This window comes from Pelodiscus sinensis, chromosome 19 (genome assembly GCF_049634645.1).
Source record: "Pelodiscus sinensis isolate JC-2024 chromosome 19, ASM4963464v1, whole genome shotgun sequence".
Classification (NCBI taxonomy): domain Eukaryota; kingdom Metazoa; phylum Chordata; order Testudines; family Trionychidae; genus Pelodiscus; species Pelodiscus sinensis.
The window spans coordinates 9863146-9882044 of record NC_134729.1 but is presented as its reverse complement, the minus strand read 5'-3'; the positions used below and the strand labels follow the sequence as shown (position 1 = coordinate 9882044).

Genomic DNA, 18899 nt, shown 5'->3' with positions numbered 1-18899 from the left:
TGTAAACAGGCCACAAGAAGTTACTCCTCTGCTCTGCACTGTGCTGATTAGCCCTCAACTGGAGTATTGTGTCTAGTTCTGGGCGCCACATTTCAGGAAAGATGTGGGCAAATTGGAGAAGAGTAACAAATGATTAAAAGTCGATGAGAGAAGATTGAAAGAACTGGGTTTGTTTAGCCTGGCAAAGACTGAGAGGGGACATGAAAGCAGCTTTCAAGTATCTAAAAGGGTGTCACAAGGAGGAGGGAGAAAAATTATTCTCCTTGACTCCGATGACAGGACAAGAAACAATGGGGTTAGATTGCAGCAAGAGAGGTTTAGGTTGGACATTAGGAAAAATGTTCTAACTGTCAGGGTGGGTAAACAACGGAACCAATTGCCTAGGGAGGGTGTGAAATCTCCATTGCTGGAGATTTTTAAGATCAAGTTAGAAAAACACTTGTCAGGGGTGATCTAAATGGTGCTCTCGCCTCCATTGAGTGCAGGGGACTGGACTTGATGACCGTTCGAGGTTCCTTGCAGTTCTATGATTCTGTGATTTATTCTAAGATGTGTGAGCCAAACACCAGTCCTTGGGCTCTGGTAAAATGGGTTTGCACTAAGGAGGAGGAGTAATGGTCCCTTCTGCTTTAACCTCTGTGAATTCCACCTCCTGCTTTACTCTGGTAATTCCCATTCCAGAGACTCCGGCATCTGACCCGATGCAGGAAACAGAGCCATGCTGCAGCAAGTGAGTTGGTCGCCCTGGCTGCAAACAGAGCCCTCGCTCCCTATGCTGGATCGCTCTTTTCCCAGCCTGCTCTGGGGAGAGCCTGGGACAGCAGTGTCCCACATTTTAGCTACAGCTGGCAAATCTCAAGCTTGATTGTCCTGGCTTGTTTGATGCAGCAGGACTGGCCTCCCTAGGGCAGAGTCAGGTGATGCCAACCTCCAGGGGCAGATGCTAGCTGGTTTCCTTCTCTCCCTTCCAGCTTGAACCTCCATGTCACCATGGTTCTGCACAGAGATGGGAGAGCAGAACTAGCCCCTTCCAACACCCAAGGGGGCTCCTGCCCGTGACGGCCTGTGAGCCAGACCTGCTGCCTAGAGCGACAAACAAACCGCAGAGCCAGAGCAGCTACAGGAGAGCGAGCTGGAGTCTAATCCTGCCAGTTGTCCCTGTGCATCGCCCTGGATAGCAATGGGGCCTTAGGGGCATCCCTGGCTAGGGTTGCCAGGTGTCTCGTTTTGAACTGGAAAGGCCAGTATTTGAGCTTTCTGTCTGGGAAACAAATTGAGAAAATCGAACTGTCCGGTATTTTCTCAATAAGCTGTAATGTGGATTGTGATGTCGTGTCAAGTGTGTCCGGTATTTTTGTTGAAACCATCTGGCAACCTATCCCCAGAGCCAGTGAGGTGCTGTCCGGGGCAGTGGCGTGGGGGAGCCTGGGGGTTATCGTACTTACACTGGTCAGTGACTGGTTCCTGACACTGCTGTGAAGCTTTTCATAAACAAATATCCGAGTTTTATTGTTGTTGGTGCCAGTTTTGAAAATCCCCCTCTAATGAAACAACCCCGGGGCCTCACATGAGAAGCCAGAGGGAGCAGTCGAATGACAGCAGCAGAGACAGTCGGTGCTAAAGCTGGGAATCGGGAAGAGCGGAGGGACAGGCTAGCCAGCCGACAGGACTTTGGGAGGGCAGGGCAGGGCAGTCTAACAGGAGACTGAACCAGGACTCCTGCCCTCGGTTCCAGCTCTGAGTGGAGCATGGGGGATCCTTGCAGTATAGTGCTTCCTGGGCCTGTACTGCTCTTGGGGGCTTACTGGGGAGTGGATAAAAGTTCATGAAGTGTCACAACCACCTATAACAGCAAAGGCTGATGGGAAAAGATGCAAAAGGGAGACAGAGAGACCCAATTAGTCCAAACAAAAAAGCCCTCCTGATACCGCTCAAGGACTGTTACAATCACGCCCAGCAAACAGCGGGAGTGTGGGGCCAGAAAGCCAGGAATTAAAGTGGGTGAGCCAGGCAGATGGGCTAGACTGTCTCTCCTCTGGGGTCCTTAAACAGATTGTTTTTGGAGGGGGGAGAATAGGGTTGTGGAGGAGGGAGCCAGAGCTATGGGGAAGGACTGAGTGTCATGGCTGCCGCACCTGCCCAAGATGTGCCATGACACAATCAGGCCTTCATTTTCCTGAGCAGGCCAGGCCAGCCATGAGAGGGCAACTGAGCCAGGACTGCTATGGCTGGCTGTGCGACCTCTGCCAGGGCCTTTGAACCCTGGGCCTCATTTTCCTCTCCCGAAGGAACCCCTTCCCTGCCTGGGGGGTTGGTGTCTGTGACAGGCACTGGGAAACGCCCTGGGCAGGTGAAAGGGACATGCTGCTGGGAAGGGGTGTGAGCATCACCCCCCCATCCCTACGTCACTTCATGGTCCGAGCCAGCAACTCAGGAAAGCTGCTGCCAATTGCCTGGGTTCCACCTTGACAGCCCTTTCCTTCACCCCCTGCCATGTAGGTGGTAGTGGGTCACGGTGACCCAGGGTTTGGCTGCGTGGGGGTTAGGGCACGGCTCAGAACCCAGAGCCTCGCCCGTCCTGCCTGCATTAATCATAAAGCCTCCCATCCCGAGAGTGACTACCCGTGTGGGCAGCTGGTTTTCCTTTTCCTCCTGGCTCCCATCTGGGGCAGGGACCATGGTGGGGATCGGAGCCTCCTACCTCAACAGGTAGGGCCACACGAGTGCCATGGGGCTCAGCCCTGCCGGATGTTCGGCCCCTGCTCCCCTGGTTACAGACGGGCAGGCAAACGGAGTGAAGCTGGGAGACCGAACGTGGGAGGTTGCGTCCAGCTCTGGGGGAAGGCACATCAACAGGAGAGTGGACGGGGCAGAGGGGCGGGAGTTCACTGTGCTGATAAAGAGCCTCTTTCGGTGCCCTAGGAGGGGCTGCCATCTTTTCTAGCGGCTTGGAGCTGGGAGTGGGGGGCTGGATTCTCTTCTTATTTCTGGGAGGAGAGGGTTGGAATCCAGGACTCTTGGGTTCTATTCCCTTAAAAACAATCTCTGGCAGCTTAATCCGTCCCCTGCTCTCTGGTAACCTGACCCTGGGGAGTTGTTATTTTTAAACCTCCCATTGACCCAGATCACTTGTATTCTTCCAATTATTTTTAACCTCCCTTCAGGGAGCAATGAATCCAGACGGAGCAAAGGGACCCGATGGCCATGGGGAGCCACCGCTTCCTGGGCTGGCATAAAAGAGCCAAGCTCTCTGCATCCTGCCCCCACGACAGCCTGGAACCCAGGAGTTCTGGCCCCCAGAGGTGCCCCTCTCCCAAGCCTCTTCGCTGCTCTGCGATCAGCCTCATCTGCGAGGTAAAGGTGCCCCCGGCAGCCTGCCGGCGTGTGGGGTGGGGTGTGCGATGACCCTGTTCCAAGGGGACGTGGACTGTGCTGGATGAATGTGAGCGGGGGGTTGGATGGGGAGGCACATCCCACACCCCACCCTGGTTGCGGGTCTGGCCCCCTCCCAGTCGCATCCCTCTTTGTGTCTGTCTGAATCCAGCTGGCACGAGGTACCCGAGGGCAGGGCAAGCCAGCGCCTTGGTGGGTGGGTACAGCTGTGTCGACCGCATGTCAGGGCAGGGTGAGGGCAGCTGGAATATGGGAGGGATGGAGAAGTGTTTCTGCCTGAAGATGGACTGGGAGTCAGGACTGATTTCTGTGTCTGGCTCTAGGAGGGGAGTGAGGTCTAGTGGTTAGTGTGTATGTGGGGGGGGGGGGGGGGAGACTGGGAATCAGGATTCCTGGGTTCTTTGCCCTGCTATGGAAAGGAAGGTGGAAAGTAATGGGGGCTGGAAATTAGTGGGACCTTAGGACCATCTCTTAGCCTTTCCCTGCCTCAGTTTCCCTATCTATGAAATAGTAATAGAGGCAAGAGGCTCCTAGCCAGGGGAAGGTGGCAGGCAGTAATCTCTGTAAAATGCTCTGAGATGTGCCAGTCTTGTAGGCAAAACTCCCCTACCCCTTCCCAAATTTGGGCATTTGGGAGCAGGGGGGCTGCAGGGGAGGGAGGGGAAGAGATAAAGGAGGTCACTCTGGAACATGCCATGGGAGGGCAGCACTCCTGGGGAGGGAGAGTGTCCTTGTGTCACATGCTTCATTACCCTCCTCCCCGCACCTCCGCTGGGGTGGGATGGGGGAGCATCCCAGGCACCCTGAGGATGAGCGGGTGGCAGGACCCGCCCTTGCTCTGATGCTCCTGGTCCCCTCTCCCACACAGCCGCTTTTCCATGGCTCCCAGACCCCCCACCCCCTCCCCACCTGAGGGGTCCCCGGGACTCACGACGATTTTCTCTTTCTCCCTGCCCGGGACCAGCTGCCTCCCTGGGACCGGGGAGCTCTGCCCGCAGGGGCCACGAGGGATGGCAGCAGCTTGGAGCTTGATCCTGCTGCTGCTGCTGTGGGGCCAGTCGGCAGGTGGGTGCCAGGGCACGGGGGGCAGAGAGTGTGTCCCTGCTGCCCCTCTGACCCCTAGACAGTCGGTATTGGGGACCCCGTCCACCCAGCCAGCCTCTGTGACCCCCTTCCACATGGGGGTGGGAATCTAACTGGGGCTCATGGCATCAGCCCCACGGAGTTGACAGCTCACAACCTGCCTGTACCCACCTTGCACCCCCTCAGGGGTCGCGCCCCCCCAGAGCGAGACCCCCCCCTAGGCCCCACTCGCCTCCCAGAGCCAGGACAGAACCCAGGAGTCCTGGCTGCTGCTGTTCATTTCTGGGGGGCAGGGGCTTCCCCATCCCGGCACAGAGCAGCTGCTGCCCCGATGGGCCCCACAGCCCCGTGCCCGGCCCGTGCTGACCAGGCCCCTCTCTCTCCCTGCAGCCACCTGGCGCTGGGCCGGGTGCCAGGCCGGCCCGCTCTCCACACGCCACCCTGTGCGGGGCTTCCGGGAGCGGCTCCGTGCAGGCACGGGCTGTGCCAGCCAGGGCCACGCGGCCTCAGGCCAGGAGGTGCATGTGATCTTCCTGCGGGGGCCAGCGGGCAGGATGGGGGCCAGCCAGGTAGGTGGCAGGGGGTGTCCCTGCCCCTGCCCCCCCGTGCCCTCCACCTCTGCCCCACATGCTGTTCCCTCTTCCTGCGCCCACCCCCAACTCCACCCTCTCACTTCCTGCCCCCTTACATCTGCCCTACCCCTTGCTCCTTGCCCTCCACTGTGTGCTCCCCAGCCTGCCCCATCCCTCTGATCCACCCCTTCACTCTCTGTCCTTCTGTGTGCTGCCCCCGGCCTCTTGCCCCTCTGCTCTGTGACCCCCAGCCCCCCAGCCTTGCCATCTGCCCTGCATAGAATCAGAATCCTAGGGCTGGAAGAGACCTCAGGAGTTATCGAGTCCAGCCCCCTGCCCAAGGCAGGACCAACCCAACTAAATCAACCCACCCAGGGCTTTGTCAAGCCGAGACTTAAACACCTCTAGGGGCGGAGATTCCACCACCTCCCTAGGGAACCCAGCCCAGCGCTTCCCCACCCGCCTAGGGAAACAGTTTTTCCTAATATCCCATTTATCCTAACCTCCCCCACTGCAACTTGAGCCCGTTGCTTCTCTTCTGCAGACTAAACAAACCCAAGTCCCTCAGCCTCTCCTCATAGCTCATGTGCTCCAGCCCCTCATCATCTTGGTCGCCCTCCGCTGGACCCTCTCCAATGTGTCCACGTCCTTTCTGTAGTGGGGGGCCCAGAACTGGACACAATATTCTAGCTGTGGCCTCACCCCACATGCCTCCTCCCCCAGCATAGTCCTGCTTCTTGCCCCCACCCCTCCATGCCAGCCCCAGAACTGTGCCCCACCCTGCTGCCCCAACCCCACTGCCTCACCCCTGCCACATCGTGCCCCCTACCCTATAGCCTCCCCTCATGCCCCTCTCATTCCCTGGGGTCCCAGCCCCTTGGTCAGGACATGTGTCTGCCCTTCCCTGCATCCCCAGCCCCACGTCCTGGAGCCCCATAAGCAGGGCCCTCTGCTCTCTCCAGGTGAACCTGGAGCTGGGCCCAGCCCCCCCCGGCAGAACACCCATCTTTGTGCTCAGCTCCCCCGCGCCTGTGGTCTGGCGCCTCCAAATGGCCAAGGTGGCTCTTGAAGAGCAATGGGCCTTCCAGGTGAGAGCAGGCAGCTGTGGGGCTGAAGTGAGGGTGACTGTGGAGAGGGCGGCTGTGGGTCTGGGTCAGGGAGGCAGTGGGTCTGGGTGAAGGAGGCAGTGGGTCTGGGTGAAGGAGGCAGTGGGTCTGGGTGAGGGCGGCTGTGAGTCTGGGTGAGGGCGGCTGTGGGTCTGGGTGAGGGCGGCTGTGGGTCTGGGTGAGGGCGGCAGTGGGTCTGGGTGGGGGTGGCTGTGGGAAGTGAAGTAGTTCTAGGAGGCCTGGGGGGGGGGGAAGGGGAGAGCAGGGCCATGGGGGCAACTGAGAGCAGGAAGGGCAAGCATGGGAGGGCTGGGGCAGATGGGGAGCAGAGCCGGCACAGGTGTGAGGAGGGGAAGAGTGAGGCCAGCAAATGGGGCCTGGAGGAGGGGAGGGCCGTGACGGGGGGGGATTTGTGGGAGGGGTGGGTGAGCAGTGCAGGGAGGCAGTGGGGGTGGGAAGGTGTTGGAGGTCACTCTGGGCTGGGCTGGAGCAGGGTCCCTGGAGGGGACAGTGGGGCAGGGGGGGTGCAGAGGGGCCGGGTGTGGGCTGGGGGTTTGGGGCACTTGGAGGAAGAAGACCTCAGGCCCAGAGGCAGTGAGAGGAGGGAGGGCTGGCTGGGGGAGGGGCTCCGCCTGGGGTCAGCAGGGGTTGGGGGGTTCTGGCTCGGGGCAGCCCAGGTACTTACCCTTGGGGCTAGGAGGTCTGAGGGACCCAAGAGTCCTGTGGGGGCTGGGAGCAATGGGGGGGTGGCACCCAGCGGGGGATGGGATGTCCATTGCACTCTCTGCTATGCCCCCCACAGGTCTCCCCGGGGTCCAGAGTCTCAGGCCCAGGGAGCATCCTCGTCACTGAGACCCGGCTGCCCCAGAGCCCCCGAGGGCTCCTGCGCTGGGCGCGTGAAGAGCACGGCGGGGTCACCTCCCTGGCTGCGTACCGGGGCGTCAACACGGTCTCTGTGCGGCCGGGGGACGGTACGGGGGGGGATCAGACTCTTGTGTCAGAGATGGGGGGACCCTACTGGCTGGGGATTGGGCCCCTGTGTCAGTGGGGGAGGGAACTTGGGGATCAGACCCTCCTGTGATAAAGGGAGGTTTTTGGGGGCTGGAGATGGGACCCCGGGGGCTGGACCCCAGCCCCATGCACCTGAAAGAGGGAATCCCAGGGAGATTCTGGGGGATAACCCGAGACCCTCAGGGTTAACGTCCCCACCCCCTCTGCATTCTCTCTCCCAGATGGGGCCTCGCCGGGTTCCTGCAAACTTCGCAGGAACTTCTTCTCCCCGACCCATTTCGCCTCCGACCTGCAGCCACGGCCCCTGTGGGGCTGCCTGACCTCTGAGCCCCCCCGGGACTCTGAAGTTCATGTCATCTTCTCCAGAGGAGCCAGCCCCCGGTACGAGCCAGCCATTAGAGCGTCCTCCAGGCTGGGCTGGGACACAGGGGCCTTTCAGTTTGGATAGAAGGGCACTGGCAGAGCTGGGGTGGGGGAGCCCAGGGCTGGGGGACAGGGGCGGGTTGGGCAGAGGGGCACTGGCAGAGCTGGGGTGGGGGAGCCCAGGGCTGGGGGACAGGGGCGGGTTGGGCAGAGGGGCACTGGTAGAGCCGGGGAGATTGGGGTGCAGGGGAACCCACGGCGAGGGCAGAGGGGCACTGGTAGAGCCGGGAAGAGTGGGGTGCAGGGGAACCCACGGCGAGGGCAGAGGGGCTTTGTGTTGGGCAGAGGGGCACTGGTAGAGCCGGGGAGAGTGGGGTGCAGGGGAACCCACGGTGAGGGCAGAGGGGCTTTGTGTTGGGCATAGGGGCACTGGGAGAGCTGGGACACCCTGCTCCCATTTTGCTGCTCAGCCCCATGGCAGACATGCCCAGCCAGATCCTCCAGCTGATGTGGGGCGCATTGTCCTGCCATGTCTCCAGGCCCCCAGCCCATCTCACGGTCCAGCTCCAAGTGCCTGGAGGCTGCTGCTCCCCCCGCCGGGAGCTGATCATGGTGCTGAAGAGTGAGGGCGCCACCAGCTGGCTGGTTCGAACCCCGCACATGGCAGGGCCCCTGCGAGTGCTGGTAAGGGAGGGAGGGGTTCCCTGGGGATGGGCTCCAGGTGCCAGGAATAGCCCCCTATTCACAACCCCTCCACACCCACAGGCTGCTCCCCTGGGATCCCCCTCCCGCACCCTCAACCCATATTCTTGGTGACCCCCCCCCTCCTCGGATCACTCTCCCCCATTCCCTGACCAATGGCATCAGCTGAACCTGCATGACCTTTGACCTCTGTTATGGTTGCTCCCCCAGGCCCATCTGGCCTGGTGCCTGCCCCTTTGTTGCCAAGGTGAACCCGAGAGTCCTGCGCCCAGCTCAGCTCGCTGGCTCCGAGCCCTCTGGCTCCTGACTCAGTGGCTGGGCTGGAGTTTCCCAGCCGCTCCTTGTACTGACACCTTGCTCAGTAGCGAGGGCAGCTCGTTTGCATAGCATTACCCATCATGCCCTGCTCCAGCCTCAATGTGTCTCCCTGAGCGGAGCAGGGTCTGCGCTGGCCCTGGGCTCTGTTGCTCCGTTTCCTTGCAGGCGTCCCACAAGGTCTCAGTCAGCAACACAGAACCGGACCTGGGCCTGGCTGTGAGCAGTGGCACGTCCCTGGGTCTGGCCTATGCCAGTGACCCCTTGGCCTGGGCGATGGAGCAGGGGCTGCCTGGGGTCACATCCTACACGGAGGCCAGGCGGGTGAACAGGTTCCTGGTCACTGTGGGGCTGGAAGGTAGGTGAGTCCTTAAGGGGCAGGGAATGGGCACAGGCGCAGTGCCACGGCGCAGCCGCTAGGTGGGCACCTCAGTGCCACTGGAGGGCCCTTGGGGGCCCCTGACTCCGCCCCTGCCCCGCCCGTGGCACAGCCAGATCCTCGGTGGGGGAGGCTCATGCCCAATGCAATGTCATTGTGGGGGCGTCTCTGTCCCTCCACTGCACTCGCAAGTCCCAAACCCCAGTGCCACGGTGCAGGGGGTAGGATCTGGGGACGAGGACACAGAGCAGGGCAGTTCTCAATCCAGCCAGCAGGGGGCAGGGTTACCCCCCATTCACCTACCTGCCCTGTTTCCTTCCTTCCCTCTACCCACACACTCTGTTTTCTCCTGCTAGGGGACCCCAAGCCCCCCCATTCTTCCATCCCACCCCCCAGAGGCACAGAGATCTCCCCCAAGGGCTGGGAAAGGAGCTGGGCAGCTCCAGGTGGCAGGAGCGCTGTGGGGCTGGCAGGAGCTCTGTCTGTGGTGTGTCTGAGCGAGAGGGTAACTGCTCATGTCAGCAAGGTCGTGCTCCAGGTGAGAAACCCCCTGTATAAACAGTTCCTTCAGCATGGCACTAGGGGGTGCTGTGCTGCAGGGAGTGGGGGCGGGGCTCAGCAGGGGTGCTGAGCTGCAGGGGGCAGGGTGGGGGCTCAGCAGGGGGTGCTGTCCTGCAGAGAGTGGGGGTGGGGCTCAGCAGGGGTGCTGTGCTGCAGGGGGCAGGGTGGGGGGGGCTTTGCAGGTTGCTGAGCTGCAGGGAGCAGGGCGGGGTCTTAGCAGGGGGCGCTGTCCTGCACAGAGTGGGGGTGGGGCTCAGCAGGGGGTGCTGTGGGGCAGGGAGCAGGGCGGGGGCTCAGCAGGGGGTGCTGTGGGGCAGGGAGCAGGGCGGGGGCTCAGCAGGGGGCGCTGTCCTGCACAGAGTGGGGGTGGGGCTCAGCAGGGGGTGCTGTGGGGCAGGGAGCAGGGCGGGGGCTCAGCAGGAGGCGCTGTCCTGCACAGAGTGGGGGTGGGGCTCAGCAGGGGGTGCTGTGGGGCAGGGAGCAGGGCAGGGGCTCAGCAGGGGGTGCTGTAGGGCAGGGAGCAGGGCAGGGCTCAGCAGGGGGTGCTGTGGGGCAGGGAGCAGGACGGGGGCTCAGCAGGGGGTGCTGTCCTGCACAGAGTGGGGGTGGGGCTCAGCAGGGGGCGCTCCCCCTCACAGTCACTGCTCCCACCCCTTGGTTCCTGGCCAGGCTGCTGGACGCTCCCCAGCCCGAGTGACCCTGCGGGACCCCAGCTGTGCAGCCCAGTCCAATGGCACCCACTTCCTGCTGGAGTCGCCCCTGGCTGACTGCGGTGCCCTGCGTGTCCCGGCCCTGGGCCCCACCTCTGGTGTCGGACGGTACCACAACGCGGTGAGCAGGGGCTGTGCGGGGACAATGTGGGGCTGAGCGAGAATGCAGGGAGGAGGAAATGCAGGATTCTGGGGGTCTGTAAAGGTGCTAGTATGTTAGGAGAGGTGGGACCAGACCAGGGCCAAGGTGGGCTGGGAAGGTAGGGTGCGCCAGGAGGCGGGGTGCTGTGGGGTGCGCCAGGAGGCGGGGTGCTGTGGGCTGGCAGGCGGGGGAGGCGCTGGGGGGGTGTGCCAGGAGGTGGGGCGCTGTGGGCTGGCGGGGAGGGCGCTGTGGGCTGGCAGGGGGGGGGCGCTGTGGGGGGTGCGTCAGGAGGCGGGGCGCTGTGGGCTGGCAGGCGGGGGAGGCGCTGGGGGGGTGTGCCAGGAGGTGGGGCGCTGTGGGCTGGCGGGGAGGGCGCTGTGGGCTGGCAGGGGGGGGGCGCTGTGGGCTGGCAGGAGGGGGAGGCGCTGGGGGGGTGCACCAGGAGGTGGGGCGCTGTGGGCTGGCGGGGAGGGCGCTGTGGGCTGGCAGGAGGGGGGGCGCTGTGGGGTGCGCCAGGAGGTGGGGCGCTGTGGGCTGGCAGGAGGGGGGGCGCTGTGGGGTGCGCCAGGAGGTGGGGTGCTGTGGGCTGGCGGGGGGGGGCGCTGTGGGCTGGCAGGAGGGGGAGGCGCTGGGGGGGTGTGCCAGGAGGCGGGGCGCTGTGGGCTGGCGGGGGAGTGCTGGGGGGGGTGCGCCAGGAGGGGGGGTGCTGTGGGCTGGCAGGAGGGGGGGTGCTGTGGGGTGCGCCAGGAGGGGGGCGCTGTGGGCTGGCGGGGGGGTGCTGGGGGGGGTGCGCCAGGAGGGGGGGCGCTGTGGGCTGGCAGGGGAACAGGGTGGGAGCAGTCAGGCTGACGGGAGGGGACTGAAATGCTGTGGGGCTGGGAGAATTGGCCCCCTGCTCTGGGCTTTGCGCCCCAGGGCGTCGGGGTCGTGTCTGACGCTCCGATGATGCTGACGATGCTGTTGCCCCCCAGGTGGTGCTGTGGGGCCGCGGGGCAGAGGCCCCTGGGAGCTCGGAGTCCATTGAGGTAGCAGGGCGGGAGGGGAGGGGTCTCTGGCCGGGTGGTTGTGGAGCTCCTGTGGGCAGGCTGCTCGGGGGGGGGGGTGCACTGGCCTGCCCCAATCCCTGCCCCAATCCCTGCCCCAATCCCCCCCAGGCAGGGTTGGGGGCTCCGGGCTGCGAGGGGCTGGCAGCGGCGGTGGGGAGATGGACCTTGGTTGGGCGGGTGTCCTAGGGCTTGGGATAACGGGGGGTCTCTGGAGGGTTCTGGGGCTCGCCCCCATGCCCCCTACATGCCCCACCCCCTCTGTTCCTCTCCCACAGTTCTCCTGCCCTTCCCCAGCCCCTCCCCAGCCGTCCCGCTCCGCCGAGCCCGCCCCGGATCTGCCCTTCCACCTGGGCCGTGTCCTGCTCGGCTTGGAGGTCTTCAGCTCCGAGTCCTTCACCAAGGCCCAGGGACCCTGCACGGTGTCGGCCAACAGCCGCGTCTTTGTGGAAGTAACCATGGCACCGGGATCCCCCTCTGCCCAGGGCTCCGCCACCTTGGGGGGGGCAGGTCTCCGGGGGCAGCGCTAGCCAGGCAGGAACCGTGGGGTCCCCTCTCCCAGGCCCCTTCCCCCCCCCCCCGTCTCTCTGTGGAGTCACAGTATTAATCTGGCAGGAGGTCAGACTGGCAGTGTTGGAGCTGGGGGGATGGGAGTCAGGACTCCTGGGTTCTATCCCTGGCTCTGGGGGGGGAGTGGAGTCTAGTGGTTAGGGCAGGGGGGCTGGGAATCCGCCTTCCTCGGCTCTGTCCCCGGTTAGGGCAGGATCGGGGATGAGAGCGGTGGTGGGTGCCGGGGCACCTGGGTTCCATGCGGGGGGGAGGCAGGTCATATCTGTGGAGTGGGACCCATCTGGCCGAGCCGTCCCCTCCCCTCCTGATGTCTCTCCCCGACCTTCTGCGCAGGTTGCTCTGGCTGCCTTTGACCCCTGGCTCAGCTTCAGCATCTGCCTCTGCGTCCTCTCGCCGAGCTCCTCCTCCTCCTCGCTGGACTGGCCCTACGTCCTGGTGCGGGGGGGCTGCCCGGCCCACCCCGACGTTACCCTGCACCCGCCTCACAAGGGGGCCGCAGGCCAGATGCTGCCCCCCGGCTCCCAGGAGCTGCAGCGCCTCAGCTTCCTGCTCCGGCCCCTCTACAACGACTCCATCCAGTTCCTGCACTGCCGCTTGGCCCTCTGCACCCAGGAGGCCCAGGGCCAGGCTGGGGCCTATGAGGGCGCCCTCCCCAAGGTCTGTCCCACGCTGCCCCCTTCCGGATGGGACCCGGCCTGCGCCATTGTGCATGGCTCTAGCCTGCAGGCCACCGGGAGGATAAAAGCCCAACTACTGTTGTGGCAAGCGGGGGAGTCTCCTCTAGCTCAAGTGGCAAAGCCAGCCCGAGTCCTACCCCCCCCCCCCCAGGGGTTGTGTCCCAGGCCAGATCGCTACCCTGGGCTGCAGGCACTCTGGGAGCACTGGCTGGGCTGGCAGATGCAGGGCAGGGGCCGAGCCCCCCATGCTAATGCTTGGGAGAGGGGTACAGCAGGCAGCTCTGTCTCCGGGTTCACCTGGCTGGTGCTGCTCTGGGACCAGGGCTAGGCCTCTTGGGTTCTGTCCCCAGCTCTGGGAGGGCAGTGGGGTCTAGTGGCTGGAGCAAGCTGGGTTGCTCTCTCTCTCTGGCCTACCAGTGTAAACTGATACCAGCTGGCTGGGAATTGGGATGGGAACAGTGGGGGAGGGACAGGAGCTGGGAGTGGGAAGGTGGGAGGGGGTGAGTGTCTGGTACGGGTACAAGATGCCGGTCTGAGCCTTGTCAGTTTCAGTGTGGGCCTGAGACCCAGGCATGCGCCAGCAGCAGTGTGGGGGAGCCGGGCAGCGGGCGGTTCCAGCACACCTTCACCAGACCCATCATCGTCACGGTGGAGAGCCAGCCCAGAGCCGCCCCACCCAGCCCGGGGCCAGGTGAGAGCAGGGGCGGGCTGGGGGCTGGTTACGGGAGCAGGCAGAGAGACTGGAACACACCAAGGCCCTGCTGGGATCTCTCTGCAATGAGCAGGGGAACCAGGGTCGTTATCCCCTGCCAAGGGTGAGCGGTGCACCCCAATGCACAGTGCATAGCCCCTTAGTGCCACGCTGGGGCCCTGTAGTCAGCACTGCCTGCTGGGGGGGCACCCCACCGCCACATTGGGGCCCTGTAGTCAGCACTGCCTGCTGGGGGGAGCACCCCACCGCCACATTGGGGCCCTGTAGTCAGCACTGCCTGCTGGGGGAGCACCCCACCGCCACATTGGGGCCCTGTAGTCAGCACTGCCTGCTGGGGGGAGCACCCCACCGCCACATTGGGGCCCTGTAGTCAGCACTGCCTGCTGGGGGAGCACCCCACCGCCACACTGGGGCCCTGTAGTCAGCACTGCCTGCCGGGGGGAGCACCCCACCGCCACATTGGGGCCCTGTAGTCAGCACTGCCTGCCGGGGGGAGCACCCCACCGCCACATTGGGGCCCTGTAGTCAGCACTGCCTGCTGGGGGAGCACCCCACCGCCACACTGGGGCCCTGTAGTCAGCACTGCCTGCTGGGGGAGCACCCCACCGCCACACTGGGGCCCTGTAGTCAGCACTGCCTGCTGGGGGGAGCACCCCACCGCCACATTGGGGGCCTGTAGTCAGCACTGCCTGCCGGGGGGAGCACCCCACCGCCACACTGGGGCCCTGTAGTCAGCACTGCCTGCTGGGGGGAGCACCCCACCGCCACATTGGGGGCCTGTAGTCAGCACTGCCTGCTGGGGGGAGCACCCCACCGCCACATTGGGGGCCTGTAGTCAGCACTGCCTGCTGGGGGGAGCACCCCACCGCCACATTGGGGGCCTGTAGTCAGCACTGCCTGCTGGGGGGAGCACCCCACCGCCACATTGGGGGCCTGTAGTCAGCACTGCCTGCCGGGGGGAGCACCCCACCGCCACATTGGGGCCCTGTAGTCAGCACTGCCTGCTGGGGGGGCACCCCACCGCCACATTGGGGCCCTGTAGTCAGCACTGCCTGCTGGGGGGAGCACCCCACCGCCACATTGGGGTCCTGTAGTCAGCACTGCCTGCTGGGGGGAGCACCCCACCGCCACATTGGGGCCCTGTAGTCAGCACTGCCTGCTGGGGGGAGCACCCCACCGCCACATTGGGGCCCTGTAGTCAGCACTGCCTGCCGGGGGAGCACCCCACCGCCACATTGGGGTCCTGTAGTCAGCACTGCCTGCTGGGGGGAGCACCCCACCGCCACATTGGGGTCCTGTAGTCAGCACTGCCTGCTGGGGGAGCACCCCACCGCCACATTGGGGCCCTGTAGTCAGCACTGCCTGCTGGGGGGAGCACCCCACCGCCACACTGGGGCCCTGTAGTCAGCACTGCCTGCCGGGGGAGCACCCCACCGCCACATTGGGGTCCTGTAGTCAGCACTGCCTGCTGGGGGGAGCACCCCACCGCCACATTGGGGTCCTGTAGTCAGCACTGCCTGCCGGGGGAGCACCCCACCGCCACATTGGGGTCCTGTAGTCAGCACTGCCTGCTGGGGGGAGCACCCCACCGCCACATTGGGGTCCTGTAGTCAGCACTGCCTGCTGGGGGAGCACCCCACCGCCACATTGGGGCCCTGTAGTCAGCACTGCCTGCTGGGGGGAGCACCCCACCGCCACATTGGGGCCCTGTAGTCAGCACTGCCTGCTGGGGGAGCACCCCACCGCCACATTGGGGCCCTGTAGTCAGCACTGCCTGCCGGGGGGAGCACCCCACCGCCACATTGGGGCCCTGTAGTCAGCACTGCCTGCCGGGGGGAGCACCCCACCGCCACACTGGGGCCCTGTAGTCAGCACTGCCTGCTGGGGGAGCACCCCACCGCCACACTGGGGCCCTGTAGTCAGCACTGCCTGCTGGGGGAGCACCCCACCGCCACATTGGGGCCCTGTAGTCAGCACTGCCTGCTGGGGGAGCACCCCACCGCCACATTGGGGCCCTGTAGTCAGCACTGCCTGCTGGGGGAGCACCCCACCGCCACATTGGGGCCCTGTAGTCAGCACTGCCTGCTGGGGGAGCACCCCACCGCCACACTGGGGCCCTGTAGTCAGCACTGCCTGCCGGGGAGCACCCCACCGCCCCACTGGGGCCCTGTAGTCAGCACTGCCTGCTGGGGGGGCACCCCACCGCCACACTGGGGCCCTGTAGTCAGCACTGCCTGCTGGGGGAGCACCCCACCGCCACATTGGGGCCCTGTAGTCAGCACTGCCTGCTGGGGGGAGCACACCTGGAGACCAGGAGATGTCTCCATCTTTCTCTTCAAGTGTTTCTGGCTCCCTTGTCTTTTCCCAGCAGATCTCTTCCCGATGCCCTTCCCTCTGTCTGGCAGGATGGGAAACACACTGAAGGAGGCGCCCCGGCCAGAGCAGAGAGAAACAGCCCCCGGTAAGGAATGCCCCCTTCCTAGTGCCCTGCCCCCTTCCTAGTGACCCTAAACCCCCTGTGGTCTGCTTGCCCGGTGGGCTGTAGAGAGCTCATAGCTCCTCTTGGTTCATGGGTACAGAGAGCATGATGGGAGCTGGGACTCCTGGGTTCTAGTCCCTGCTCTGAGAGGGGGTTGGGGGCTACTGGGTGGGAGCAGGTGAGGGGGGGGTCTGGGAGCCTGGGCTTCTGGGCTCTATTTGCACTGGCTCTCGCCCCCCCCCCCCCCCCCAGCACTGGCTCTGCATGTGCTCATGGGGCACGGCTGTGGGGGCCTCACTCTTCCCATTGCCTGCAGCACCCCCGCCCCAGGGCCTGGAGCTGCCCACTGTGGTGGGCATCGTCTTCTCAGCCTTTGTCATCGGCGTCTCTCTCACCGGGGGGCTCTGGCTCATTCACTCCAGGACAGGTAGGTGGGGCCATTGGTCAAAGCGAAGGCCAGGAGATGCCCCCACAGATCCACGTGACACCCACGTACCCTGCACTGGGCTCGTGACACCCACGTACCCTGCACTGGGCTGGTGGTTTCTTACTAGCCAAGACATTTTGGAGAGAGGGGGTGGGCTTGTCGTGTGTCACATGCATGGGGGGGGGGGGACCAAGGGAATTCCCCTGAAATCTAAAGTGACCAGCTTCCCCAAGGCCTGGGGAAAGTCCCCTTTACTCTGGGAAGAGGGTCTTGGATCCAGAACTCCTGGTTCTGTACCAGCTTAGGAAGTGGTATCTAGTGGGGTAGAGCAGGGAGGGGCTGAGAGTCAGGACTGCTGGGGAGTGGGACTAATGGTTAGAGCAGGCTGAGTCAGCATGTCAAAGGGCTACTGGTTCCTAGCCCCCATCTCCAAAACAGCCTGGTCTGTTCCCCCTCGACTTCTGCCACCCCAGCCCTTTCTCCTAAGCATCGACAGCCCCATTCTTGGCTCCACCTTCCTTCTAGGGAAGCCTCCCCCAAGCTCTTGGTCTGTCTTGTGACCTGTCCCACAGCTAACCTGCGGGACCCCTTGCCACAAGGCAGAGGCAATGGGGGAGCTCACTTGGGTGGGACAAATCCAGGCACAGATGGGAGAGGCAGCAGATTCGATCTTGATGCTTGGGGGGGCAGGTAACCCTTGTTCCACGCTAGGAGCTGGTGGACTGGCTTGTTGGGCTTATTGGAGTGAATAGGGCTCAGGGAGGGATTTGATGGGTCTTCAGTGACTGACAACAATCCAGAGAAATCAGCACGGCTGCCAGGCATAGCCTAGCGAGATTTCCAACCTGTGGTCTGCAGGCCTGTAGTATCATAGGGGGTCCGCCCAGAGTCTCTCGCAGCCGGCGTGTCCTTCACCCCCCTGCTTGCCCAGCGGGCCAAGGGACACGGCTCGGGAAGCAGTGTGGCCGAGGGACGTGCAGGCTGCAGGCACAGCTATATTGTTGGGGGGGGGGGGTCCATAAAATGTGAGTAGGTTGCACAGGGGTCCATATCCTCGAACAGGCTGGGAGTCACTGGCCTAGCATATGGGCAGGGTTGCAGATCCTCTGGCTCACTGGTAAACTCACTAGGGAGGGGGGTGCCCCCTGGATGTGGGAGACTTGGGGTAAAGCACCTGCCCTGGGTGAGCTTGGGAAAGTCACTTAAAAAAACCTAAATGCCTCAGTTTCCCCATTTGTACTAGGGAACTGATAGCACCTGCCCTATAGCATGGGGGGCATTGTCAGGGTAAATATGGTAAAGATTGTGTGGGGCCAGCTAGTACAATGAGATCAGTTAGGTGCCATAGATGGAGTTGCCTGTGCCAGCAGGCCCCACTCTGCCCAGCAGGGGCAGCCGCACGGCTGAGCGGCCATCTAGCTACTGCCCCACTGTTGCCCAGGTGGCTGGCGGTGCAGCCCCGATGGGGATCCCCAAGCCATGGCTCCTTGGCCCAGTGACCCCTGGCAGTTCCCCCCAGGCCAGGGTTTCTAACAGCCAGTTTGTTCCAGACCCTGCTGACGCGCCACCTGCGAACCCCTCGGTCGCTCCTGTGCCCCCTGCACTGCCGGTGCCTGATGCTGACACCGTCTGCACCGCGCTGGTCTAGGCACAGACTCAGGTACCGGGGGGGGGGGGAGGTTACCAAGATGGGGCAGGGACCACGATGGAGGGAGAGCTCAGCCCCCCTCCCAACGGGACACCTCCCGTTCCCATGATCTTGGGTTTGACTCATGGTGCAGCAGCGTCTCCGCTGCCACAGGGGGCAGAGGTGGGCCTGGCAATACTGGGGGCAGGGGTTGTGCTGGAGACAGAAGGGCACCGCCTGCAGCTCCACCTGGGAAATGGTGCCCCCCAGTGGAGGAGGGTGGTAATGCAGGCAGGATTCCCTGTGGGATTCCCTGCAGCAGGGGGATGTTCTGGGCCCCCTGGCCTGGGGGATGAGTTGAGCTTGGGGGGGGCAGCAGGTGCGTGGAGGAGGGGGGAGGGCAGCCGCCCCACTGATCTGTCTGTCTCCCCCTGGCAGGCTCACAGGACACACGGGCACCAGCCCTGCCCCCACCACCTGCAGTGCTCCCCGCGGCTCCCAGGATCAGCAGCCAGTCGGACTCCGCCTGTCCCCGAGGGTCCCCTTCCCGAGACTGGGAGCCGGGACGGCGGCCTTGCTCAGGCCGTGGGGGCCGTGGGGGCGGGGGTGCCAGCCGGCCATTGGCCCACTGCAGCGAGTGTTCGCGCTTTCTGGATAAACGTGAGCGCAGAGGCCGTGCCGGTGCCGCCCGTGTTACTGCTCGCAGGCCGCTTGGTGCTCGCACCCTTTAATTCGCAGCCGGGAGACGGGGGAGGGTTCCAGCGACAGGCTGCTCGGCGCAGGCCTCAGCTCGGCTCATGGCCCTGCGGCTGGGGCAGGGGCGCAGCCCCACAGCTCAGCCCCAGGGAGACGCTCATGCAGCAGCAGCGGCAGAGAAGCCCCAGGACAACTGGCCCAGGCCTTCCCCTTCACCGCAGCAATGCCCTGCCCGATCCACGGCGCCCGCCCATCCAGGCTCAGCCTGGCACCCGCGTCCTCCTGCCGGCGCTGGCGCCTGGGGGCTGCAGGTCCCAGCAGCACCTGCCAG

At 64.2% G+C, this 18899-nt stretch overlaps 2 protein-coding genes across 5 annotated transcripts in view; both read left to right on the top strand.

Annotated features, from left to right (window-relative positions):
• The window catches only part of MAP2K7 (mitogen-activated protein kinase kinase 7), a 65026-nt gene extending 61718 nt beyond the window's left edge, over window positions 1–3308 (top strand). For 2 of the 4 annotated variants that reach the window (XM_075902187.1, XM_075902190.1), the window contains one exon: window positions 972–3136. In XM_075902187.1, coding sequence (XP_075758302.1) covers window positions 972–1059 — 88 coding nt within the window. In that variant the 3' untranslated portion in view covers window positions 1060–3136. Of the gene's footprint in view, window positions 1–971; window positions 3138–3164 lie in introns of those variants that run through there. The other 2 variants (XM_075902191.1, XM_075902193.1) reach the window with 2 other exon arrangements.
• TGFBR3L (transforming growth factor beta receptor 3 like) lies at window positions 3241–18542 on the top strand. The gene is made up of 17 exons (XM_075902186.1): window positions 3241–3354; window positions 4867–5045; window positions 6011–6136; window positions 6957–7125; window positions 7387–7546; window positions 8068–8212; window positions 8714–8903; window positions 9281–9462; window positions 10155–10316; window positions 11309–11362; window positions 11659–11832; window positions 12284–12607; window positions 13174–13318; window positions 15708–15800; window positions 16135–16245; window positions 17796–17905; window positions 18311–18542. Exons 2-16 carry the CDS (start codon window positions 5031–5033, stop codon window positions 17891–17893), a joined length of 2148 nt encoding a protein of 715 aa, XP_075758301.1. The 5' UTR covers window positions 3241–3354; window positions 4867–5030; the 3' UTR covers window positions 17894–17905; window positions 18311–18542.
• Window positions 18543–18899: the final 357 nt, after the last annotated feature.